The sequence below is a fragment of the Limanda limanda genome, chromosome 5 (genome assembly GCF_963576545.1).
Source record: "Limanda limanda chromosome 5, fLimLim1.1, whole genome shotgun sequence".
Lineage (NCBI taxonomy): Eukaryota > Metazoa > Chordata > Actinopteri > Pleuronectiformes > Pleuronectidae > Limanda > Limanda limanda.
Window position 1 is genome coordinate 17,138,007 of NC_083640.1, and position 26,939 is coordinate 17,164,945.

General features: G+C 40.2%; 1 protein-coding gene across 1 annotated transcript in view; it reads left to right on the plus strand.

Moving 5' to 3' along the window:
- The window catches only part of ccser1 (coiled-coil serine-rich protein 1), a 106,773-nt gene continuing 79,834 nt past the window's right edge, over positions 1 to 26,939 (plus strand). The window contains exons 1-5 of the mRNA XM_061071704.1: positions 1 to 1,006; positions 1,670 to 2,102; positions 3,609 to 3,793; positions 10,190 to 10,280; positions 13,453 to 13,558. Coding sequence (XP_060927687.1) covers positions 2 to 1,006; positions 1,670 to 2,102; positions 3,609 to 3,793; positions 10,190 to 10,280; positions 13,453 to 13,558 — 1,820 coding nt within the window. The 5' untranslated portion in view covers position 1. The remainder of the gene's footprint in view (positions 1,007 to 1,669; positions 2,103 to 3,608; positions 3,794 to 10,189; positions 10,281 to 13,452; positions 13,559 to 26,939) is intronic.

Here is a 26,939-nt window from a genome sequence, read left to right on the forward strand (position 1 = left end):
AATGGGTGAATCCGGCTCTCGTCGCTCCACACTTGTTTCCCGCCTGCCGATCTTCCGCCGCAGCAACAGTAAGAGGCAGGATTCTCTCCCCTCCTCTCCCTCTTCAGGTGGAGTGGGAAATGGTGTCCACACTTCCTCGCCCTCCAGCACTAACTCCAGCTCTGGCAGCACAGGGAAACGCCGGAGTCTCTTCCGCACTCCGTCTCTTAGTTTTACGAGTAAACGGAACAGTGAACCCCGTGTGCAGCCAATCAACCTTAACCTCACTCCTCCACTGACACAGAGCACTGACGCTAATGGAAATAACCAGCAGTCGATAACATCGTCAGTGTCGACAGGGTTCAGTGATGGCGGCGGACGACCCAAGTCGCGCCACTCGTTTGGGTTCGGCAGCCACAAGCAGAAGAAAATCACACGTTCCCAGACCGAGGATTTTGAGAAAGTATCCTCTTCCTCCTCCACAACCAATCGAAATGTGTTCATAAACTGCATCAGTGGCTCGGGGGTCAATGAGGGCGATGACTCCGGGTTCCTCGATGACTACAGCGGTGGCAGTAATAACAAACGCTCGTCACGCCAGAAGAAGACGCTGCTGCCCAAGTCTTTCTCGGCTCACCACCGCTTCTCGCGCAACTCCGATCACCACAGACCGCCAGAGGTGAAACTGGAACCTCCCAGCTCCACCACCACCACCACTCCCACCATCACTCCGGGGGCAGGGGGACTCACGCCAGGGTCATGGCCAGGCGAGCTGCTTGGAGCCAGTGGCGAGAGCTCACTCCAGTCCCCTATGATATCAGAGGATCGGACTACAGCCATCACCCCTTCAGAGTTCGTCCCAATCACGGAGGATTCTGTATCGGAGGTGGATGCTCTGCCAGCTCCCAGCCCCGGCTCTGCTTTAGCCCCCGGACCTGTGTCTGATCCTGGGCCGGCTACTGACCCAGCTCCACCTGACCTGCCATCTGTTCCAGAGAGCTTCAGCCTGGCGGTCTCCACCTCCCAGGTAGTGTCCCCCGTTTCACGCTCTTCACTCTCTTTCTGAATCATTCCTGGTGCTTTTTGAATTGAGTCATGTTTCATCATGAAAAGTTGCTTGTATTCATTTTGATATGAGATTCATTCTATAAATTCATGACAAACATGCAAAGTCACCCAAACAACACCTACTTGCTTGTACATATACAAACAGGAATTTGCAGGAATGACAAACCAACCACCAGTGCCTTTGCATGGGAAAAACATAAAAGAAGAATATTTATGTCCCCTGGTTGGAATCTGTGAAATGCAGCATACAAATTGAGCACTGGCCATGAAAAGTCCTTTAGATCGAACAAGCTCATGCATGAAAAAGAAAATCTACACATGTCTGCAAACTGCTCTGCACACATTTGACACCTTTGTAACATTTTTTTCTTTCAAATTATTTATTTTATTTCCTGGTAGAGGGATGAACTCCAGAAAGGAAACCATTTAACCAGTAAAAACAGATAAAGTTCTTTTGATTCATGCCAGTGAAGAGTAGATAAAGTATGACTGTGCTAGTTATGTACACGTTACAGCCTGAGGACACAAAAACACTGACTAAATGACTTAGGAAACTGTTAAACTTTCATCCTTTAGGGACATGTTTTGTTTTTACATTTATTCAATATGTCCTCTCCCTTAGGTTTTTTTCACTCCGGCTCAGTCCAGCACTGAGAAGCCATTACTCCCCGACACCAGCACAGCCAACACCACAGACTATGAGACTGCCGTTTCCCTTTCCGAGCCCGAGACAGCTGTACTCTGCCTTCCTCTGCCCGAACAATCACTGGAAGAGAGGAAGGAGAGGGAGGAGGAGAGAAAGGAAGCGAAGAAAGAGGTGTCAGCAGAGGAGAGGAAGAAGAAGAAGAAGGAGGTGGTGGTGGAGGTGAGGAAGGCGGGGTACCTCACAGAGACCACGAGTGAGAGCGAGGCAGGCGGGGGGCGCAGCGAGGGTTGCCACTCTAATCCAGATCCCTCGGACCGGAGGGTGAGACACACGCTTTCGGTGCAAGAAAGAGGAAAGTTCTGCGGCTGCCACGAACCCAGGCCGTCCCACTTGAGGAAACCACACACAGGTATGACACCCACCCAAACACCAGCAACGAGTCACAAAACCAGGATGATCATCATACTGGTTTAGACACACAGACACTAGTGAACTTTTTACACAGTTTGAAATCATTGACCAGGTTTGTTGTCTCTAAAACAGCAGCAGAACTTCATGGAACCTCTTGCCAGTTTATAGGTTTATAGGTTTAATATTATCACTCGTACGGTTTCCTTTTGGACCATTTCTATACTTTTTATACCATTCACTCCTTAGATTGTCTTGCTCACTTGTAAGTATTTGCCTGATTTCATTTACTTATAAGATAATAATTACATAAGATATGTAAATACAAATAAATACTCATGTACATAATGTACAAATTGTGCAAATGATAAGAAAAAGACAAAAATGAAGACACACAATATAGTCAGAATTTGCGTATTCATCAAAACACAACACAACATTCCACAATATCGAACTATCTCTATCAAAGTGAGTTTACACTTTTATTAGGTGGTTGTAGCGATGCTGTGCTCCTGCTCCTCTGCTCTGGTTTTTATTACTTCCTCATGCTCCACGGAGCAAGTGAGCAAGTGACAACATCATACTCAGTAAACATCTTAGAGTTTGTTACCGAGCCTTCAGAGAGACTCCCACAGGAAACTGGTAAGTGGACATGGAGCAAACTGGTTTGGTCCGAATTGATTCCCTCATTTTGTTTCCACTTGTTTGAAAACTACTAGAGAACGAGCATGGTCAAAATAATGCTATTCTAACTTACCAATTTTGTACCGACTCAAAGTGTTTATAAAAGTTTCAAAGGTTTTCAATCTTACTGCTGCCACTACAGCTAATTCACCTCAAGACAGCTAATCTGCTGTCTAATCAATCAGAGCCAGTTGTGTCGTGCTGAAAAAGATGATTTGTTGCCCTGCTCCTTGCTTCTGCTGCTGTAACACTCTGACAGTTATTATTCAGCCAAGGCCTATTCAAGAAATGAAAACATCTCTGTAAATCTGCAGCACATTCAGTTTTCTACCTCATGTCAGGAAACGAGAGAGATCATTCCAGCTCATAGGGAATATTGGCATTGTTCCAGTTTCCCGAACAGCAAACATCCATGCTCATTTTATAGACTGACTTCACAAGACACACGACTCACACATACACAAGCAGCCTATTGGCCCTGAAATCTCACAGTCATTCTCCATTTAGTTTTATTGTTTTCTAGCAATCTTCATGTGGGCACTCGGACTAAACTTGATTGTTACAAAAAGGCACCATTTGACCCATAGTAATATGGCTGAAAGGCTTCATAAAAAGAAGATTGAATCTCATTACAAATGTTGATTGAATAAGAGTGAATAGGTTTTATGAAAAAAAAATAGATATGTATTCCTTATGAGCTGACTGCTGCTTATTGGAAATGTAATAGATATATGATTATGAGCTTGTGGAGACACTGTTGAATTCATTCATTGCCTTCGTCTACCTGACGTCCGACCCCTCTGTCTTCCTCTCTCTCCTCCAGCCTCTATGTGCAGCAGCGTCAGCCCCTATCATGAGGTGATGAGGATGGAACGGCGTCTTCGCTCCTCGTCTGAGGGGGCAGGTGGGCCTCGTATCCCAGGCAACCACAGGGATGCCCGGGGCATGGAGGGATGTGGTCTGCTCAAACACCGAAACAACTCTTCCTCATCAAAGCTGGGAAGTCTGGTAGGTGCTGAGCTGTGTGTGTGTGTGTGTGTGTGTGTGTGTGTGTGTTGGTGTGTTCATGTGAATGTGTGTTGTTTGTTTTTTACATATTTACGCATCATACGCAATTACCATCATAACAGTTAGCAAATGGTAATAGTGTGTGTGAAACACACTGTGTTGTGACATGTGTGGGTAATAGTTTACATTTCTAATTCAGATGTTTTGCTATAACTAGACCTGACACACACACATTATTATGGAAATGTAAGTGCGAGGAATGCAAGAAAAATGTAAAACTTTGTCGACGAGGAAACTTTTAAAACTCTCCATATTCAGGTCAAGATGAAAAATTAATCACTGTATTACTCTTCTATCACATTAAAAAGAGCCTTACTTGCTCAGGGAATTCGCAAATGTGTAACCAGCTTCTAAAACGCTGCCTTATTATTCACTGTATGATTCCTGATCTCACCTAATACCCATGTGTGCTGTTGTGCTTCACGCCTCTGGCCCTGAAAATGCTGAGGTTGTTCCAGCATGTCCTGGACTCACCGCACTGTGTACTGTGGCTTTTTAACTTACTCTGGCTTTTTAACTTACAAATATAAGGCCTGTAATTTTTCATTAACTTTGAATTACATTAGTTGGTCCTGACATCTCTTTAAATCATTTTGAACTTATTCAGACCTGGTATTATTAGCATCCGCCCTCAGTGGTCTGATCACAAGTGGTAAGTGCTCAGTTCAGGTCTGAAGGCATCCGACTGCCTCCTCAATGCAATCCTGGAACGCATGTGGCCACATTCTTTTATCTGTGTGAACGTCCTGTACCACATACAAAGGAGCCCTAACCCCTAACCCAACTCACTAGACGTCCTCTGATCCACTATGGTTTCAAAATGAATCAAACTTATTTACCACCCCAACATAAGGATAATATTTTTGTTTTTGATGGGTAAAATACTGTAAATCTTTTCACTGCTTATTGATTCATTCAGCCCCTCCTGAATCCACATGCTTACAGAAACAAACACCAACATACACACAAAGCTAGTTTGATTCAATCCCTTTTTAAATTGGACTATAGGATTTTACTGATGCTATTAACAAGGGCAAGGTCATAGACAACACATTGCTACGTACTTTAAAGACTTCATATACTCTGTGACATATTGCACACTTCACCATACATAGAATAATGTCTTCTATTCTGGCCTAAAAGGTCCTTCCGGGGTTCATGGAGGAAAGGCAGCAGCCCTGGAGTGTATATTATATCATGGACTGCCCTTCTTTGAACTTAATAAAAGTTAACAGGGCGCTCGTAGCTAATGAAAGAGTATTGAGACACTTAAGCATTCAGTGTGCCCTTGCTGGAGTGTATTTGCTATATGCACCATCCCAATATATGTAAACCATGACATTTATAATGTAAATACAAAGCTAAAATTATTGAGGGTATTACGAAAAAGGAACAGAGTAGTCTGTTTCTTGTTTATGTTAATACACCAGCTGACTGTGGTGTCTGTGCGTGAGGGACCAGGCGCCTGTGTGAGGGCAAAACAGAGACAGACTAAAGAACACCATAACAAACAGTGTGCCACGTGAATAAGCTTTATTGTTGCTGTGTCATTACAGCCCAGACCGAACACAATTATCATAAAGCAATTAAAAATGTGGTTTGCAGACACTTGTTTCTTTAGTAGGAGTGAAACTGTGACGTATCTCTGTGAAGCGTAGAAAGGGCCGTCTTTGCTTGAGCTGTTCGGTGCTCAGTCGTTGTGTTAATGTCCCATTGGGAAGCTGTGCCACATTTATTTTATCAGTATATTCAGTGTTGATGCTCATAAGTGTCTCAATGACAGCTGTGATAATACTGTGGCAGGCTAACAGTGATTACAGTTAATACTGGCTGCTGGAAAAAAAAAATTACTTGAAGAAATTCTCTCTCTTCTCAGAAAGGAGCCGAACAACTTCAGAACGTGAAGCTGTGTTTGTAGTCGGACTGACCTACATGGCAAATTGGTTAAACTTCAATCCACTTTACTCTGACTGTGTTACTTAGGCATATCAACAGTTGCATGTCAGCTTGCTTGCTAGACAGTGTTGTACTGCAGGGTGCCTCTTGTTACTCTCTCGTCTGATTGCTTCCGTCTTAATGTTAGATATCACAAATGACACTTGTATTCATACAGCAGAAAAGGATTGTCTATTTCTCCCAGACACAATTTTTCATAAACACAGCCAGACAGTTTTAGAATGAAAAACAATGAGGGGGTTTGCAAATATGAGTATTAACTGCTCACCGTGGCCAAATATATCATATAAAAGCATTAACAATAAAATAAAATAATAAAACCCCTCAAGAAATCAAATTTAAAATCCATCTAATTATCTCATGACTTATGTGTATACATTTATTATTGGGAGCAGTGGCCTAGATGAGCCAGAAATGCTATAGAATAAATAGCAATATAATAAGAGCAATACAAATGTGTACAATATGTCACATTTTATGGTAATAATACCATGTTAAAATGCATATATTGAGTATTATACTTCTATAATAAGTAAATTCCCTTATTATCTAAATTGGTTGTGATCAATATTCCATGGTGATTATGTCAACACCTCTAAGTGTGTTGATTTTTTACTACATTGAACAGCGTGCCGTGTATAGGCTAATAAAATGGTAATTGTACCTAGATATAATGGAGTTGATAGGCACTTAGCGGCTCATTAGCTTTCAGAGAGGAACAGGTGTCTGCTGAGCTTCTCCAGGAATGGAATTTCCTGATGCTGCCGTAGAAATGAGGACGTTTCTTATATTTCACGAAAACTTCTTTTCATCCTTAGTTAAAGGGCTAAACGACTATGTGGTTAATATATTGGGCTGTCTTGGTTACCTAATGAAGTTATATTTTCTGCTTTGTCTTATATAAAAAAGGAAAACCTGTTAAGCAAGCTCAAGTTTAATAGTCATCTGGTAATATGTAGTCATAACTTAATGATGTAATTATTCCAGGGAGGGGGTGGGAAACATTTATTCTACCAAGGTCTGTTTCAATTTTTAAACAAATAACCCTTGGTGGGCCATTCTTAATTATTGAACACATCTCTAATGCAATGGCTGGCACTTCTCCTTTCTGGCAAAGCGTCATCATGGTATTGCTGATGATGCTAGTCATAGCTTGTTTTTAGCCAAACTTACAAATTGTTACCTTTGCCATGCATGCCTTCCTGGCAAAGACATCAATTCTCATATCAAATACAGTAGTGATCACATTCCCAAGCAGTATGTTGAATGTTTTATTGCCGGCCAAGGGTCCTGTCTGTTAACTGTGCCAAAATGCATTAAGTTTATAAACAAGCATTTTTTCTTGCAATTCATCCAGTTTAGCGTCATGTTTGCAGCATGAATGATGCTCAGCTTTTCATGTTGCCTATTGATTATCTTACATTCACACTGACTCTCAACTGACAGCCATACAGCCGAAGGGTCTTTTCCCATTATCAAAATGCCTAGCATGTCAAGACATACATATTTACATAGATATTAATATAAACATCAATATTTGATTCACATTTTGTGATATTTTCTGACTCAGCAGCCTCAGTCAAAAACATAAAAGGAATCTTGTGCTGAAATATGTTCCCCAAATTTATAGCAATGGTGAAAGTATTGATTCAGTAACCAAGAAGTTGACAGTTTAAAGCACTCTGATTCAGTGTTTATCTCTCTATTGTCTCTTTAATAAATGACATTGCTTGTTGACTACTATGCAAAGGATGTTTGCTTTGCTCTGGGATGAGTGATGATTCTGTATTGACAAGGGCAAGCAGTTAAAAAAACAAAAAGGCAGTTGATATAATTGAGCCTTTGTGGGATAAATCTTATTCTTTTTAATTCAACAACAGCCGATTTCTGCCTTGACTGGACATTCAATCCTGGATTCCCTCAGGTTACATTGTAAACACAACTATCTGTGAAGTGTCTGCTCAGACAGGATGAAAGTCATTTGTTAGTCCATATATTTCCCATTGCTCCAAGCAATAATACCTTGCTGCAAAGTAAAACAATTCCCTGTCCCTTAATACATTTACCACCCTTAAGCAGTGAATAAATGTAATTTCCATAGACTGTGTTTGTGGTGTACACAGCGACCAGTGGCTTTTGATGGTTAGAAAGAATCTTTTGCTTTCTCTTACCACTGCTTTGTGTTTCTCTCTGCTCGGCGGTTAAGATAAAATCATATTAACACATATCTGTGGTTAGAGGGGCACATTAAAATGGGTAATTCGGCTTTGAATGAAGACTGTGTGCACTAGTATCACACACGTATTGGTCTTCATTTCTTTTCCAATACCTTTTACTTATTAACTTTAATGCCTAAAATGTAGTCCTGGTCTTCAATTGCCCTGCCCTGAAATGCATTCTGGTCTTTTTCTGATGTCTTCTGCACAGCACAGCACAGCACAGCACAGCACAGCACAGCACAGCACAGCACAGTAACACAGAAGTAGCAATAACAATGTAATGGAGACACACACACACTCACACACACACACAAACAGATACATAGACAGAGCTGGGGTTAAATCGTGTGGACATGTCATTAAGCATTGAGGCTTTTGTACTCTAATCAGAGAGGATCAATACAGAGTGTGGCTGTTAGGTTCTTTATGTCCAAACAACAGTAATGAGAGCCGAACAGACTTGGATTTTATTGTATCCATGAAAGTGGCATAATGTTCTTTTCCACACCTAATATCTCACTTTAAGTTTCATTTCTAAGTGCAAGGTATGAGTTGCGGACCTTGCACTGAAATATGCAATATTTCCTTTTGGAAAAAAAGGTTGTTTCAGGTAATAAAGTTCTAAGCAGTGTTTATAGAGAATAATTAGTTATTTGGCCTTGTGGGGTTATGTTGAGATTTGCTGCATCAGTAATATTCCGTAGTGTATGAGATTGAATATACCCCCCCAAAAAACCATCAACTTTGTGATGCTCATTAAATATTTTTCTCACATATTCCACCACATACTTATTGCAAATGTTATATGCCCTGTTCTTTTGGCTGGAGAGTTATCGATATGCAACCTGCAACCTGTGTGTGTGTGTGTATTTGTATATATGTGTGAAATTATATATACAATTAAATTTATTATATACATATGATAAAAATATCAGTATTCTGATACAACTTTGTCAAATTTGTCCTTTTTTTAACCAATTATGTTCCTTGATACAGTTATTCACTTATAGCTACAGTAATTATATTTTCTGTCATGCTTGACTAAATACTTAACTTATTATTTCATCAATTTATTTGCAGCTCTTTATTCTCGTTGCATTTTTTTTTTCTGCAGTGGATTTTCCATTTATCACCATCAGATGGCAGCCTTGACATTTGAAACTCCACTGAAGCAAAAGAAACATCAGCTTCTTGCATCATTTCAACCTCATGATAATACCAGAGAACATTTACTGAAGCATCAAGAGTCAATATTAAGTAATGACACATCACTCACCACAGTGTTTTTAACTGTGTTGGTACTGTTGATAATTCAGCGGCACCCGGGGGGTGAGGAGAGTTCATAACTTAGATCTACAAGCTTTATTGAATCATTATTACACAAACATACTGCACAGTGTTTTTGTTTGATATATATTTTTATTGTGGTTATCACAGTAATTGTTTTACATAACACATGATGCAGGCTGGTTTTTGCCACTAATTGTCAGAATGTAACAGGAACATTTATGTGGTGGACATAACTTACACCAAACTTCATTTTGGTTTTGTACTAGTTGCACCTGATGCTGATATAATCTAGTTTTTTCTTTTGTTATTTTGCAAATACACCAATACATTTGTTATTAGATAACATATTTAAATTCAGTTGCATTTATCATCTTTTTAAGCAAAGATCCTCCAAAAGAAGGTGATTAGGGACTAAATATTTCATTAACTGCAGGCAAAGTGTTAAAAAGTCTGATAATTTTGTTGAATTATTGAAAGTGTTCATAAAATGTTGTCTTTTTTCTGAATCTTTCAGAACGTTATGTGCCACTGGGATTGCTTTGAAGAAAATTAACCGTTACATTGTCACATCTTTTCCATATTTTTATAAACAATTATTGTTTTTCCTCCTTAGGGTTTATACAAGTAATTGGAGGAATGAGTATTTCATTATTATGGTATTAAAACTGTTCATCACAGTGACTGGTTTAGACCAAAGTTTTACGTAAGAATTTATTAAAGTGGGAATGGAAAAAGGCATATATTAATCATATTGTAGCACATAAGTCATGTTTTTAAGAATATAATAATTGCTAATTTTTAATTGATCAGATGTCTAATGTAAAATGATTCAATTTAAGTGAATGAGTTTTTGCCTTTTTATTCTCCTCAGGACGTGTTAAACTACCTGGGCTCCTCAGAGCTGGATGAAGATGACCTGATGTTAGATCTGGACCTCTCTGACGATCAGCGGCATCGCCACGGTAACTCTCACTGCACAACATCTGTACCTCCACGCAGAGGTCTTAATGGCAAGTGTGTTGGTGAAGCATACAGCAGGCTGTGAGAGGATGCAGATCATACAGCAGCTCACCTTCTCACGTTTAACTGTACCGAGCATCATCTCTACTTATGCACTGCTTCTTCATTATGACTATTTTATATGGATATGGTTGAAGTCAATTTCAGTTTTCAGCGGTATATTTTTCTAATTTTCAAGTTGATATTCCCAGAGACACTGATTCACTCATCCTTGCGAATAAGCTGTTGCGTTTTTAAAAACCAAGCATTCAAATTAGAGGAAAAAAAGAGAATCTGTCACATACAAACTCTCGCCTGTGTCTGTCCCTCCCTCTCTTCAAGTGAACGTCTGTTCACATTTTTCTCATTGTCACCGATTTCCCCTCCTTCCTTGCTTTCTTCTCGTCACTCTCCTCTTTGCTGCTTCTCCTCACTCCCCGTCTGTCTCTTTCCTCATTAGACCACCTCTATTCCATCACCTTAAATCATAAAACCAGTGCTCTCCCTGGTTCTTTCAACATGTGCCACGACTTTGATGTAGCTGCCTCATTTACAGCGATTTATATCCTTTGTTGTTTTGGCATTTCAGTCACACTCCTGCTGAAATGCCTCATGGTTGAAAAGTGACTGTCAGAGGAGAATTATTGCTCATCCTCTGCCACAGTGCAGCGCAGAGAGTCAAAAACAGTAACCCCAGCTTCCTTTTATATAACACATTACAGGACACTGTTATATTAAATGAGGGTGCTGAGCAGCTCTTAGAAGAGCGCACGTGAATGTGTCAAAAGGGATTTGTAAGAGACTATGCAACTGCTCTTCATTAAAATGTCTAAAAAAGATTGGACCTATGTTATGTTGGGCCGCTGTACTGTAAAGTGTACTGTACTGGAAAGCTTTAAAGCGCTTTGAGTGTTCATCAAGACTAGTGAAGTGCTTTGTAGATTTACCATTACATAAAATATTTTGTTAACTTGTGTACGTGCATTATCTAAAATCTTTCCAACAATGTCAATACCCACAGATATCAAACCCTGAGAAACCCTCAATTTTATTCGAGGTAACGGGACGTCTCCTTTTGGTCATATCCATTTTTCCTGTTGCTTTCCCCATTTCTGCTGTAACCTCCGGGACAAACAACGTATGACGAAGGAAAAACACACTGGTAGCCAGTCAGCCGGTTGGCCAGTCGGATATGTTTCCTTCCACTGTTTGTGTCGGTCACTTGTTGGACACAAAGTCTGTCTGAACACATTCATGTCTAAAAAAGCAATTAACTGTTTCCCTTTTGTGAGCAGCTGGAGTGAAGTGAACTGACTGATTGAATTCACAGGCACTATTTTTATGAAATCATTGCAGTCACATTATGGTAATTAGGCAAAACTGTGCGGCTCTGCAAATCCTGTCAGTAATGCCTGCGTTTAAATTTGCTTCATATTAATGCACATAAAACTGCCAAGACGCCAAATCTACACATGGACTTGGCCACTCGATGTTTAGCTGAGTATGAATGAAGTTAATGAAATAATAAGTGGGTAAACATGACATTAATAAGTGATGGCGCTCCATTTCTGCGTTTCATGCTTCTCAGATATAAGGTCTACATGTTTGACTATACCCGACAGGAGGCTTTTACCCACAGCTTGTTTATCATGCTCTGTAAGCGTGTCTAGCTCCGTCTCTAACTTAAAACATATCTGAATTAAATCATATGCAATATACATATAGTTATATATATATATATATATATATATACATATCTCTTGGCAAAATGCAAGTCCCTGATGGACTCGCAGAATATTATAGATGCAGTCAAATTAGAGTCTTGTGAAGGCGAATGAAGGATGAAGGCTGTAACAGGAGCTTCGGTCCTAATAAACTGCATTTCCTCTGCTTGGAGGTTGGAGAGTTTTGAGCACACACACACACACACACTCACACAAAGATTTAACACATCTCTAAAGGCACTGGCGGATGCAGAGCTAAAGGAGGCACACAGGCTAACACAGAAGCATGCGTGCTTAGTCATTCGACCTAATGGTTTGCATGCTGTAGCATGAAATTAAAGGTTTGATGAATTGTTCTCATAAAGTCAAGGGACTAAGACTTTGTGCTGATGTGATGGACGAGTAAGGTTCTCCCACACTCTCAGATTTAAGGGACTAATTCAAAGACACACACATTCAGGCAGACTCGGATACAGGCACGGTCTCATATAAAGACAGGTGGAGCGGGGGTCACTGTACCAAACGCTCACCGATCCGGCAACCCCGCACGCCCACAGACTCATCGGCACTTCTCAGTTTTATCTCTCTCAGGTGGCTTGTTGAAGCCTTTATTAAAAAGCAAGCAATTTCACCGAAATTTATGGCCAACATTGTTCAGCTGCAAGGCCCCTTCCTGCTTCAACTGTACCTCGTGCCCTGTCGAATCAGACGGGGGAAGGGAGAGCCACTCGGAGACTTTTACTAAGACATGAAAAAATGCTAAACCTGGCTTCATTACCACATTTTGTTCCACACCCTTCCACACTGCTATGTCAAATGTACCATTAAAAGAAGATAGATAGTATCATCATTAGAAGAGCCGATGGGGGGTTAAAGCATTTCTTATAACAATAGTAGGGTGTATAACATTTTGTTATACTGATATTAAGTAGTAGTTAAAAAATTCTGATATTAGTATTATAGGGTAAAAGATTTCTGATACCGATTTTAGGGAATAGTAAAATTACTACTAACCGATGTTCGTAAGTAAAAAAAAATCTAATCCTGATATTAGGGATTAAAACGTTTGCAATACAGACATTAGGGAGTACAAAAGTTGCACATAATTTATGCATTGTTAATTCTGTAAAATAAAGTTTTTCATATCGGTGCATATCACCATATCAACAAACACTAGTTTTGATATATCTGTAAAAAGCTTATATCTGCTGATTTTATCGGCCAACAAATACATTGCTCACTCTCTAATTATTACTTAAATCTATCACTATGACATCTCTGTTGCTATACAGCTTTAAATAGGTGTGATAACTTAACTTTATCTTGTGGTAAGGTTAGGTTCTAGGAGTATGTGTTATCGTACATAAACTTGATATAATGACTATATGTGTATTTGTGTGTGTGTGCACAGTGTCCAGAGAAGACTCCAGTCAGTCCCTGGCCTCTTGTCTCAACCTGCTGCCCTCTCCCATGGACCCATCAGCAGACCGCATCCTGGGGAAAGAAAACAATCAGAGGTAAATTTACGTGTTTCTTTTATTAATATGCTGTGTTTGCTTTCACATGCTCCGCTGGGGAGAAAACAAATCTACAGGGAGAAACACAGGAACGTTTCTGCACAGTTGTTTTGCATTGAAACAAACCAAATTTAACACCAAGTGTTAATATACAAAAATGTTTATGTCTGGACATCATAAAGCCAGAGCCACAGACAGAGAACACAGAAATGTGTGTCATGGTCTGGTATTGGCCAAACTGAAAAAGGATTCAATCACCTAGAATTTAAACATATGAAGTGCTCAAGGATCTGTTGTGATGCACTTACCCACTTGGCCATGGGGGTGTTTATCCCCGGTACGGTATGTCTTCATAAAATCATAGCAGCAATATAGCCTTATTACACCATGCGCTACAAGGCCAATGGTCACGTGAGACACAAGGAGACGAAGAGAGAGGAATAACCATCCGTTTCCTGCAAACACGTGACATGTTCTTTTCCTTACCTCGGAGATGAGACAAGATTCTCGCCAAGAAAGACAGAGGACACATAAACAAATAAAAATCTGTTAGAATAAATATGCAGCAGGCTGTCTTTTTGTTCTCCTCTAAAAGAACATTTAGAGTTTCTGTTTGTATGTGCGAGTCCCTCTGCTGTCCCTAGCTGAGGGACTCACACATACCATATCTGATTTGATTTGGCCCTTTTCTTCCCCACGCTCAGGAGTCAGGATGGTTCTTCACCCACACACACACACTAACACACACACACGCACACTCAAATGCATGTACATCAGCACCGACTTTCTCAGCAGCTCTGTGGATAGGGCTTATTTGGTTTTATAGAGCCAGTGGGTAATAAAGAGGTTGTATCATCAGTGGTGTCATCTGGTGATGTGTCTGACAAGCGGGCAGATGATTATTACTTTACCTTTCAGTGCTCCGCTCTCCACACCTTGGTGGAATTCATTTTATTTTTGCTTACACCTATAGAGTCCTAAAGAGCAAACGCGTGTGTATATCCGTGTTTCCTCCTGAATTAACCAGCTATTATCTTCTTTGTGTAGTCGTCGAAGGTTTGTAGTACACTGTTTGACGATGATTTTTTTTACATAATTCATCAATCACTCAATGAAGGTTTCTCTGAACAGAGACTTTTCCTGTGGCGAGACAGTGTCTGTGAATCACCCAAGTCGGGATTCAACCTTTTCAACCTATAATAGGGTGTTTTTTTCTAATAGTTTATTTAGTTATTTATTCTTTTTCACTTGGCTTTGGACATACACACACACACACACACACACACACACACACACACACACACACACACACACACACACACACACAGACCCTCATTCTGTCAGGTCTATGCTTCAAATGGTCCTCATATAAATAGTCTCATTAACACAAAAAGAAAATGCTGTCAGTTCTATGAACCCATGATAAGCGAGCTAAGATTGGCTAATGAGTACTCAACACATTATAAAGATTAATATAAAATATTAATACTATAGGGGACTTCGTGTTTTAGTTGTTTGGATACAATATTTTGGTGCGGACAGGAGTGCTGGGCTGACTGACATTTCCATCCCTCGAGCCATGCTGCTGGCGTTGCTAAATAGCTAAGCAGTAAATTTGCATTCATATCAGGGTATCCCCTTGTGTTGACCCAATTAGCTGCCACCTTCAACTCACTAGTCTGCATTAAAACCCTAAACCTTGTACTCCAGAATGACTTCATGCAGCCTCCAAATGTGTAGACTCACCACACAGAGATTTGACATTGCGTGCGCTGCTGACAGTGACATCGTGGGCTTAAGGAGAAGTGGGTGTTCAGTTCATTTACTCACAGCAAAGGAGCAGTTCTTTTTTTTACAGTAGCTGAGGTGCGGAGTAAGTAGGGAGACAGATGGAAGGTGCAGCTATACATTTCAATAAAGAAGATAAATCACACCATTGATGCGTAGACAAGCTTTCATACTCTCCTCTCTTTTGATTTCAAAGTGAATTTGAACATCATATTTTATTTGATCAAAGAAAAGAAGAAGTGTAAATCTGTGAAACATGTTTTGACCCAGGTTTAGGTTTCTAACCCCTATCAACATGTAGTGTCTGGCAGTTGTTAATTTTGAGTCAAGTGTCTGATTTCTTCTTTCAGCAACATTTTTACACAGGTTTCACTCGATGCTAATGTTTGTGAGTGAGAAGCTCAGATTGGCGAGAGGGAAGAGAGCAAAATGGGTTTGCCCAGGGCTCCCTCACTGGAGTTCTTTCTCTCTCAGTCTCTCTTGCTCTTTGTCTCAGGTTCCACGTTCCGTCCAGGGGACATTGATTTGCTGGAGGCAAAGCAGGCGCCCTTCTGCTCACTCACAGGAAAACACAAACAAACACACACCCATACAGTCGTGTCTCCAGGATTTCAGTGGACACAACATTGACTTACATACATTTTCTGGCTTCTTAACCATAACCGCCACTTGCCTAAACCTAATAGGTCCCAATAATGTGGCTGTGTAAACTGAATGAGGTCCCAACTAAATATTTAATACCTAGACCACACACAGACACGACTACACACACACACACACACACACACACAAACACACACACACACACACACACACACACACACACACACACACACACACACACACACACACACACACACACACACACACACACACACACACACACACACACACACACACCTATAGCAAAACAGCCATGTGTTTTGTATTGCGGCTGAAAGTCAGACGTGGCGTAAAATAAAAAAAGATGAGAGCAGAGAATTAGATTTTCACTTCACAAAGTATGGAGTCACGTTATTCCCCATCACCTAACATGCTGCACAGTAGCTGTTGAACAAGTATCTATCAATAGAGACACAGTGTACTCATGTAATCATTGACAAATACAGTGTGAAATGTGGGTGTTTTCACACGTTCATTGCAATCTAAGGTGACATTTTCAAATGTTACATTTTTTCAGGCCAGCCGCATGAAGCCCTTAAAATACTGTCGATTAGTAGCAGAAAAAAAAATCATATTTTAATATCTGAAACTAATATTCAGTATTCTGGCTTAACCAAGACAATTATCGAAATGGTAACTGATTAAATGTTCCTCAGTGTTTTGGTGCTTTAAAACAACAATAAACATTGGGTCAGTTATAGGTCAGATTCTGCTTTTTTTGCTGTTCCTTCATGTTTGAATTAGATATTAAAATGCTGAAAAACTCCAAATTCATTAATTACATAACAGCCAGAATGTAGATGTGCCAAAAATGTATTTTTTTGCCCTGAGTTGAAAGATGAGCATTTCATTTTGTTTGTGTTCTTTGTTACATGAAGCCCTCTTCAGGGTTTTTTTCACTTTTTCCAGTTTCAACACTCCTGCACAACAACATTGCCTATGCCTCTGTGCCTTTTGATTGGTTGAGGAAGTGGGTGGAGGACGTATTAGACCGGTGAATTCTCAATATTTGTTTGTGCTGCATCCTAATGTCTGTTTTCTGCGAAGACTTCTCCCTTGTCACTCCTATAGGAAAACACAGAGAGGAAATTAAATTTTGACAGTAGGGATATGGCTTGCCTGTTGTTATGGTAACGGCAGTCTCCATATTGAATGTGCCCTTTTCCTTCCCTTGCCTCCTTTTCTTTTCTTCTCCTTCTTCGCTTTTCATCGCTGTTTATTACTACTTAAGTCAGGTAGTCCAAGGAGAGGACATGCAAACACTCATGGGTGTCCGTGTCATTAAATGTGCGGTCCCTATTTCTTCGCTTCTGATTTGAGGATTAACGTGTGGCTCAAACATTTGCATGCTCTCACTTCGGTGTGATAGGACTCGTCAGAGTTTGTTACCAGGCTTCAATTCTTCCCTCTGACAATTTAATTAAAGATGACTTCTGACCTTGAGCTACAGGGTCAGTTAGTCAGTCAGTCCTTCTCACCTTCATTTTTCAGTTTCTGCTTTTCGTGTGTTACTCTTACTGTTTTAACTTGATTTGTGTTTGAATGCAAGAAAAGATGAACGACTGAAACAGAATCACTCGGGTCTTGTCACCTGAACCAAGAATAGACAGCAAGTGGGAGAAAGATTGAATGATCACAATAGTTCTTCTCAAGTCAGTTTGGCATTAAGACAAAAAGAAAATGCCGATGGGCCTCTTGCGTTTTAAAAAATACAACTTCCTCTCCAATTTGGGTCGATATGGTGCACGGTGATCCACTCTCAGTTCACCCTGTAATCTCCCACAGAGACGTGTAATCCATGATTATAGAGAATTTGCTCACAAGCACCCAGACACAGAGGGGAGCACATTTGTTTAATGTTAATATGATTCATAAAATACATCAGCCAAGTTGTTCTCTAATCCCACCTGACTTGATATAGTCAGCAAAAAATAACACGCACATCTCCTCCTACAGTAAGTCATATGCTTACAGACATTCACTCGCACGCACCCATGCACATTTATAAAAATAGACGAGCATAAAAAATCCAGCTGAGCCTCGGAGTGGAGCTGGGGACAGATAAAATGCACTGCAGCATGATTTTCAGACACATACACACACACAGCATATAGTAGGATTTGGAATGAGCGCAGAGTCGATTCCCCTCCCTCTCTCAATTTTCTGGTATGCGATGGTCCTAAATTTGTTAATCTAACAAGCAGTCATGAAACTCTGTCTTGTGTAAATCTGTTTTTTTTTGTGGCTGTTTTTATGTCTGTGCTGGAGGCATTATGTTTCATGTTGTCCGTCTGTTTCCATTCTCGTGAACGCGGAATCTCCGAAACATCGTGAGGTAATTTCTCAAGGATGAATTTATCAGAATGTGGAGGTCAAAGGTCAATATTGCTGTGACCTCAAACAATTTAATTAATACGCAAATAATGATAAAATACACTTTTTTAAACACAAATTCAGAATCATTCTTTACATTGTACATCAGCCTGGAAAGATAACTTTTCCTGACATTATTTTGGAGTGGGTGCTTTTATTTTTTATCACTGTATGCATTTTTAATAGTGTACATTTTTGTTTGTTAGCTTCTAATTCACATCAGTCTATCACTGTTTTGCCAGCACTGTTGCCTGCTTCATAAACACAGACTTCATACTTTCACATAGCACATTACACAGTAATGTGCTATGTGATGTGCACAATTACAGCAATCATTGTGGCCTCCTACATGCATAATACCTGATTAGACAACCCACAGGTATGTTGATAATATGCAACCATTTGCATCTTTATATCTTAGTCACCAATTTCCCTCAGCACATAAATATACAGCAGAGTTCAGCATTGCCACGGAAACAGCTTTTAAAGAAATGCGGACGAGGAGCCTACTTGCCTTTAATATCCTGGATTAGCTTTTTCCTGGCACCTTTGCACATTTCCATTTCACTTAATCCAAATCAGACTTTATGGCGGTGATGTAAACAAGAAATACTGTGTGAGTGCATCAACTAAAAAAAAAAAAAAAAAAAAAAAAAAAACATGACTAATGACAAAGTCTAAAAGTTCCAGAATGAATAAGGGGATATTTGTAAACTTTTATTTTGTATAGCTGTCAACAGGAATATGAGGTTTTAAAGAGTTTGAAAACTTTCTCTGACCTGAGTACAGCGTTTTTTTACAACGAAGGCGCCAGCACTGGATCACTGTCTCGTAAATCACTTGTACCTTTCCTACAACTGGAATCTGTGTTGTTACTTTGTCACGGCGATGTCAACTGCGCTACTCCAAAATAACAACAAATCATAAAACGACTCATCTTACACAATATATTTGTCCGCGTGAAAGGAAATTAGGCTGCCTGACAGCAACAAGAGGAAATGAGATGAAAAGGAGGGAGACATTTTTATTTATTCTGGTGCCATTGTGGTTGATGTTGTTCTCACAGAATGTCATTTTAAAACATTAGCAACATGCTGCGTTTGTCCACTTAGAGAAAACATTTCCTAGAATGGGAATTTGCAGCTTAAGTACAGATATAGTACAGATCCGCCCCTGTGTTTGTTCTCTGAACTGAAAACAGAAAAACAAACATTTAAATGCATCTTCTAACAAAGTGAGCACACACTGTTGACAACAGCACTGTTGGATTGACAGCATAATCCTATTCACTCCTGACTGAAATCCATATTTGCAGCTTAGGCTCAGAATGCAACACATTATCTTACACTTATTATATTAAGTAGATTTTTCATGGTGTTACTTTAATATTTCTTCTGCTAATCTCACCTAAGCTTTTGCACTTTTAGCCTCTTGAAGCTGCAGGTTCATTCAAGTATGTTTCTCAAATACAACTTTAAAACAAATTGCACAAAATGATCATATTCAGAAATAATGAACTGAATAGATAAACCTTAATGTGCCCTCAACATAATAATCCCCTTCGGGTTCGGAATTTGCACCTTTTTAATATGGATTTGTTGATTTGTTTCAAATAAGTCTGCCTCAGTCAACCGGTGGTTGTTTTTGTGATCTGCTGTCAGTTCTCGTTATTGAAAATTAAAAGCTAGCAAAGCAACAAACACCAATTTCGTAATAACAACTAGAATGCTAGTAGAGTGAATACCTCTGCCAAGACAGTCTCTTTATAAAACCTTACTTACATTTACTAGATCCAGATTTTTAATTGGATCTGCACCAAAATACATACACTCATACATGTCAGTCCCCTAAACATGCTGGTTTTAATACAAAATCCAGATTCATTAATAAATCTCTAAGAAATCAAAGAAAATATCAAAAAATATTCTTGAATTTAAACAAAATTTCTTGGATCTGCCTTCTGATGTGAATCTACACCAAAATTGAATGGGTTCTTCCCTGACCCATTTTGCATTCTTCTACCAAGTTTTGTTGCAATTCGTCAAATAGTTTTAGTGTTATATTGTTCTGAAACAAAAAAATTTAACATGTCTCCGATTTTTTACGGCAGTCTGTGTGAGTTTTAAAGCAAGAATGTTCTACTTCCGTGTATTATTGCTTCAGGGTTTTTACACCGGACAGAACTTTGGTCAGTTTTCCCTGGCAATGTTCTTTGTTACTGGAAAATTGTATACGTCACCTGTGACCAGAATTTAATGGATCTCTGCAACAAAGAGTTATGATAGAAATTGGTTCAAAAAAATGTTGGTAATTCCCTGTGGTGTCTACCCCCCACATAAAGCATGTGGTTCACAGCCTTTCTGCATGACATAACATCGTGATACTCACAGATACAATGGAAGTTGACTGTGGGGAGTCGGAGAAGTTAACAGATACTCCAGTCAACGAGAGAAAAATGGAGTGAGGGGTTGAACGGGAGTAAAGGTTAAAGAAAAGGTATAGATTTCTCCTGAAACGAAGCACAGATTCAAAGTGCAGGGAGCAGAGAAAAGGACAATTAGGTTAATCAGAAAGTTGCCCCCCTGCCATATTACATTAGTTTTATATTCTCTCCCTCTCTGTGTCTGAAGACCTGAATTCACCATTAGATTCACTGCCTGGAGCTCGGCTTGGGCTTACTCTTTAGTCACAGATGCACTTTATGTCTGAGATGAGTTTAATGGCAGCATTAAACATTCGTAGCCTCAGGTGCTGAATGCAAATGAGTACACTGTGCCTGTCAGGTGGAAAGAAGGAGTGACAAATGGGGACAATCATTCTCCCATAGCTGCGGTTTACTGTAGCACTTTAGCTGAGCGCTCCAAACGACGCACAGACGTTGACAGAACACACGCGCACCCAGCCAGAGACACACATGCTGTATAATGGATTGCTCCCATGAATATGTTGTTGTCAGTAGAGATTGAACAAGGGAAAAGTTGACATAGGGGACTGACTGCCTTTCTCTCATCATGTCTCGGAGTCCGCTATTATTATTATTATTCCTCCAGAGACAACGCAGCCGTTATATCACTGATTGACAAGGGTGCAACCCACTCCTCCCTGCTGTCGTTAATAAAAAAAGATAAAGATAATGCTCTTCAATCACACATCATTTATTTGTCTTGTCGTCATTTGACACATCGCACACTGAACTGAGCATGATTCAAACCCAGTGTGCACATAGTTGTGTGTGTGTGTGTGTGTGTGTGTGTGTGTGTGTGTGTGTGTGTGTGTGTGTGTGTGTGTGTGTGTGTGTGTGTGTGTGTGTGTGTGTGTGTGTGTGTGTGTGTGTGTGTGTGTGTGTGTGTGTGTGTGTGTGTGTGTGTGTGTGTGTGTGTGTGTGTCTTTGTTGTTTGCTCTGCAAAGTGCATTGTTTATGACCAGTGTGAATGTGCATACATGTGTGTGTAAGTGTTGCAGGTATGCCTCATCGCTGGGAGCCAAGAGTCCAGTAATACCACACTGTATGAGTGGTTTAAATAATGAAAGTCATAAAAAGGCAGATAATTGGCATTTTTTGAGGAAATGGAGCACTTCTAATGGTGCTGTTGAGAAGTGGCTCCTGAGAGGAGGCGAGTGAGTCACAGGGATGCAGGGGGTTGGGGAGAGAAGGAAAAAAGGGGGTGAAAAACTACACTTCGAAAGGAGAGGAAATAACAGGTAAAAAGAGAGGAAGGAGAAGGAGCAAAAAGAAAATCACTTATGGGAGGGGGCATTTTTCACACTCTGCCCCTTTATATTTTTTCTTTCCTTTGTGCATTGAGTCTGAAAGAACTGTAGAAGGAAAATCTCTGTGAAAATATTGAATTGCACTTTAATCTTTGTATTTAGTTGTAATTAGCTCCTCACTGACACGGTCATGTAATATCGGTTTTGGCCACTAGCTGGTGTAATAATACATCTAAATGAACACAAATTAGCACCTTTTCCACTTGAGTCACCTTCTAATTGACTGTCACTCCTATCACAGTCTCCCATTCTCTGCACTCACATACATATATAACCTGTTCAGAGGTCTTGTGTGTGTGTGTGTGTGTGTGTGTGTGTGTGTGTGTGTGTGTGTGTGTGTGTGTGTGTGTGTGTGTGTGTGTGTGTGTGTGTGTGTGTGTGTGTGTGTGTGTGTGTGTGTGTGTGTGTGTGTGTGTGTGTGTGTGTGTGTGTGTGTGTGTGTGTGTGTGTGTGTGTGTGTGTGTGTGTGTGTGTGTGTGTGTTTGTGTGTGTGTGTCTTTGTTGTTTGCTCTGCAAAGTGCATTGTTTATGACCAGTGTGAATGTGCATACATGTGTGTGTAAGTGTTGCAGGTATGCCTCATCGCTGGGAGCCAAGAGTCCAGTAATACCACACTGTATGAGTGGTTTAAATAATGAAAGTCATAAAAAGGCAGATAATTGGCATTTTTTGAGGAAATGGAGCACTTCTAATGGTGCTGTTGAGAAGTGGCTCCTGAGAGGAGGCGAGTGAGTCACAGGGATGCAGGGGGTTGGGGAGAGAAGGAAAAAAGGGGGTGAAAAACTACACTTCGAAAGGAGAGGAAATAACAGGTAAAAAGAGAGGAAGGAGAAGGAGCAAAAAGAAAATCACTTATGGGAGGGGGCATTTTTCACACTCTGCCCCTTTATATTTTTTCTTTCCTTTGTGCATTGAGTCTGAAAGAACTGTAGAAGGAAAATCTCTGTGAAAATATTGAATTGCACTTTAATCTTTGTATTTAGTTGTAATTAGCTCCTCACTGACACGGTCATGTAATATCGGTTTTGGCCACTAGCTGGTGTAATAATACATCTAAATGAACACAAATTAGCACCTTTTCCACTTGAGTCACCTTCTAATTGACTGTCACTCCTATCACAGTCTCCCATTCTCTGCACTCACATACATATATAACCTGTTCAGAGGTCTTGTGTGTGTGTGTGTGTGTGTGTGTGTGTGTGTGTGTGTGTGTGTGTGTGTGTGTGTGTGTGTGTGTGTGTGTGTGTGTGTGTGTGTGTGTGTGTGTGTGTGTGTGTGTGTGTGTGTGTGTGTGTGTGTGTGTGTGTGTGTGTGTGGGAGAGAAGAGAGAGAGAGCGAGCGAGCAAGCTGTAAAAAAGAGAATAGAGTGAGAGTGTCGGGCTATCGACTCATGACAGTGAAAAGACAGATGACCCTGAGAATAAGAAAGGCCTCCCTGCATGTATAACATCTATCATCACTGAACAGACTTGTCTTCAACTGTGCTGCGTGCGTGCCTGTGTGTGCCTGTGTATGTGTGTGTGTGTGTATGTGCTCGTGCACGTATATGCGGCATAATTACCAGCAGATGAGACTAGTGCTTAGTTGGAAAATGTCTTTTTCTATTCTGTAACTGCAGTCAAAAATATATGCTTTGACGCACTCATGTGCACACGCACGCCTACACACGCGCACTTGTACATTACTGCCTACACAGCAATGGCAGCTCAGCCTCAGCCGGTCTTTGCCAGTGCTGCTGTCACAGAGACATCACTCGGATCTAAGTTTGGTTCCTCCCTCATGACGGAGGTTTCAGTTTAACAGTCATGCTGCACAATTTAGTCTTCTGAAACTACCGAAGGGAGATTTGTGGTACAAAATATCAAACCAAAGAAAGTGTAGAAAAATAACCCATTGCTGATATAGTTCTACAAAAATATATAACATCACATCCTAAATTTTGATATGTATACACCTCATGAGCTACTTGCTGTATTAGGACAAATGATAAAATGCTATTGCAGACAAGCTGCTTTCAGACATGCACCAAACTCCTGCAAGCTTGACCCAGACGCTTCCCCTCGCCGAAATGCTCCGGACATGTTCCTGTTGCTCTGAACGCATCCAACCGAGACAATCTCCTGCTTCATATGTGAAACACAAATCTTTGGAAAATGTCCAGACCTTCCTAGAGTTCATGTTTTAAAGTGGCTATAGTTTGTCAATTTTTTTCTTCAGTTTTTCATTGGAAATAATCACTTACTAGGATGTTTACCAGTATAGAGAGCATAACATTTGATCCAGAGATGACCGTAAAAGTAAGGGTTATAGTGGTATTTCTATTTTATAATAATGTTGCAGAGAGTGTAACACATTTAAAGCCTGATGCTGCTTGACAGCAGAAATATTTAACCAGAAGTACTGCACTTCCAGTGAATGTTTTCCATAAGGCACCTCCTCTAGGATTATTGTTTCAGGGGAGGTGAGTGGCGTTTGAACCCTGCTCCCACTCATCCTCTTCTTGCTCTGTGTATTTCTTGTGCACCACAAGAATCCTAAACTGAACCCTAGAGAAAGGGCTGGAGTGTCAGACTCTGATACACAGTAGAAAATAAATAAATAAATACAACTTTAAGTGAGAAAAACTTTCTAGTACTTGCTCTGCACTGTACCACTTGACATAAGCTGTCAGAGAGAAGAGTGCATGATTGATCATATGTCATTTATTTATGCTAAATTCATCCCATCGAGATAGTGGGGTGCAAAAGAGAAATAAATGGTGAGAGTTCATTCTAACCTGATATGCCAAGCAGGAAGAAAAGCTACAAAAAAATACAGTTAAATCTTTTTTTCTTCTTTTTTCTAAAGCAGTCATAGCCGCTTGACAGACAGAGCTCACCTGTCCTCAAAAGACAGCAGGCTCCATCGACATCTGTCTGACGTGCTCAGCAGAATCCCAGCGGGGAAACCTCAGGCTTTGATAGTGCATCAGTTTAGTGTAGTGGTTGTCAAAGTGATAGGAGGAGAGAAGAGATGAAGGGGCGAGGGGAGAATGGTGCAGACGGAAAACAAGGGGCAAAGGGAGAGAGAGGGGGGGGGTAAGGGAAGGGGGTGAAAACGGATGAGCAGAGCGAGGAAAGGAGGTGTATAATAGAAAGAGGGGTGGTGAACCAGTGAAGAAGAAAGTACGAGGGCAAACCAGGGAGCAATTCTGAACAAGCCCTCCAGTGAGGAGTTTTATGTTGATCGATATTTTAGTGATATGCTCTTGTTTTGCTCAGTGAACATTTTTCCTCTGGAATCTGCTGTCGGACTTAATGCTCCTCCGCCACTGTTTTCCTCGGCTATTTCCCTGGATCGAAAGGCATCTCATTTCCTCTCACCTCTCCTCTAAATGGCTGAATCAGTCAGAGCGGACACAAGTCTCCTGATGATGAAGATCTCCTTGTTTCTGTGATTATGCCCCCCCCCCACTCTCTCACTTACTTTTCTTAATATGCAGACTGTGAGCTAGCTGGATGTCTTTGTGCTCTTCAGACAGGAGGTTGATATTTCTGAGTTCACCTTTAGAAAATGTCAAAAAGGGGGGGAAATACACAGTCTGTACTTCAGTCAGGATATCCCAACCTGGAGGGGGGAACATTGAGGCAGGAATTTAGCGGATCTGAACACATTTTAATAACACATCAATTTATTTATTTATTTATCAGGGTTTTTTTTTTCAGTTTCTCTTGGGCAGTTATTGTTCGACCCTGAAGTGAAATGTTAATATAAATGCACATCTTTTCTGCATTGTGTTTTCTACAAAATAAAAGTTTTCATTTGGCGCCCTTCAGCTAACAAAAACGCTGATACTGAAATGTCAGTGAAAGGCTCATATTGGCAGATTTTTATCAGACTATATTTCTGGTTTGACGACGTGATAAAGATGGTCAAAATGATGTGGACAAGACAGCAAGTGAATGTACAATAAAATAAATATCGAAATTTTGTAAATAATAGAATGTTGATATTGTGCAACGCATTACATGGAAAAACATTCTTATAAGCATCAAACATCAGATTTACAGCATTATTCCATTTTTATAGTTAAACCAACATTTTTAAATTTGGCATAGGAGTGGAGGATATATTTGCTATTCGTACTACAGTTCATATCATAGTAGAGAATGTGATCAGATAATCTGCAGTAAGGTCTCACAACCAATTAAAAATGAACAGGACAGAAAAGAGAAAGAAGTGAGAGAATTTTTTTTTCACTTTTCATAGTTTCGCTCATTCAGAATCAGAGCACACTGGCCTTGAAAGCAAAGCTTCAACAGGCTTTTGTTACGTCCACAGGTTTGACATTTGAAACATCTCTTTGGGCCATGGGAGTGTCACTGATTGAAAAGCTGACTTCAGCTGCATTCTAATTTTTGTGTATTGGGGGAATGTTAAATTCTGCTTTTATAAACTTTGTTTTCAGCTGAACCAAAACTCAGGGTTGAAATGATTACAATGCTTTTGAGTTTCAAACGTCTCTCCGCACTCTTGCCAGTGTTGTTATACAGCATTTTATGCATTTGACGTTTTAGCTGCATCTGATAACGCTTTGCCATTTGTTTATTTATAGTAGTACACATGAACTTATTACCATAATTCTACAGCCTAGACTTCAGTCCTTGTCTAAAAATTGCTGTGTGAAAAGAGTGCTCAATGTTCCCGTGGATGATTATTAACCTAGGGCCAAGGTTAATCGTAAAACAAGGATGACGAAAATGATCAAGTTAGCCGTAGCATTGGTTCTCATTTGACATTTTGTGTT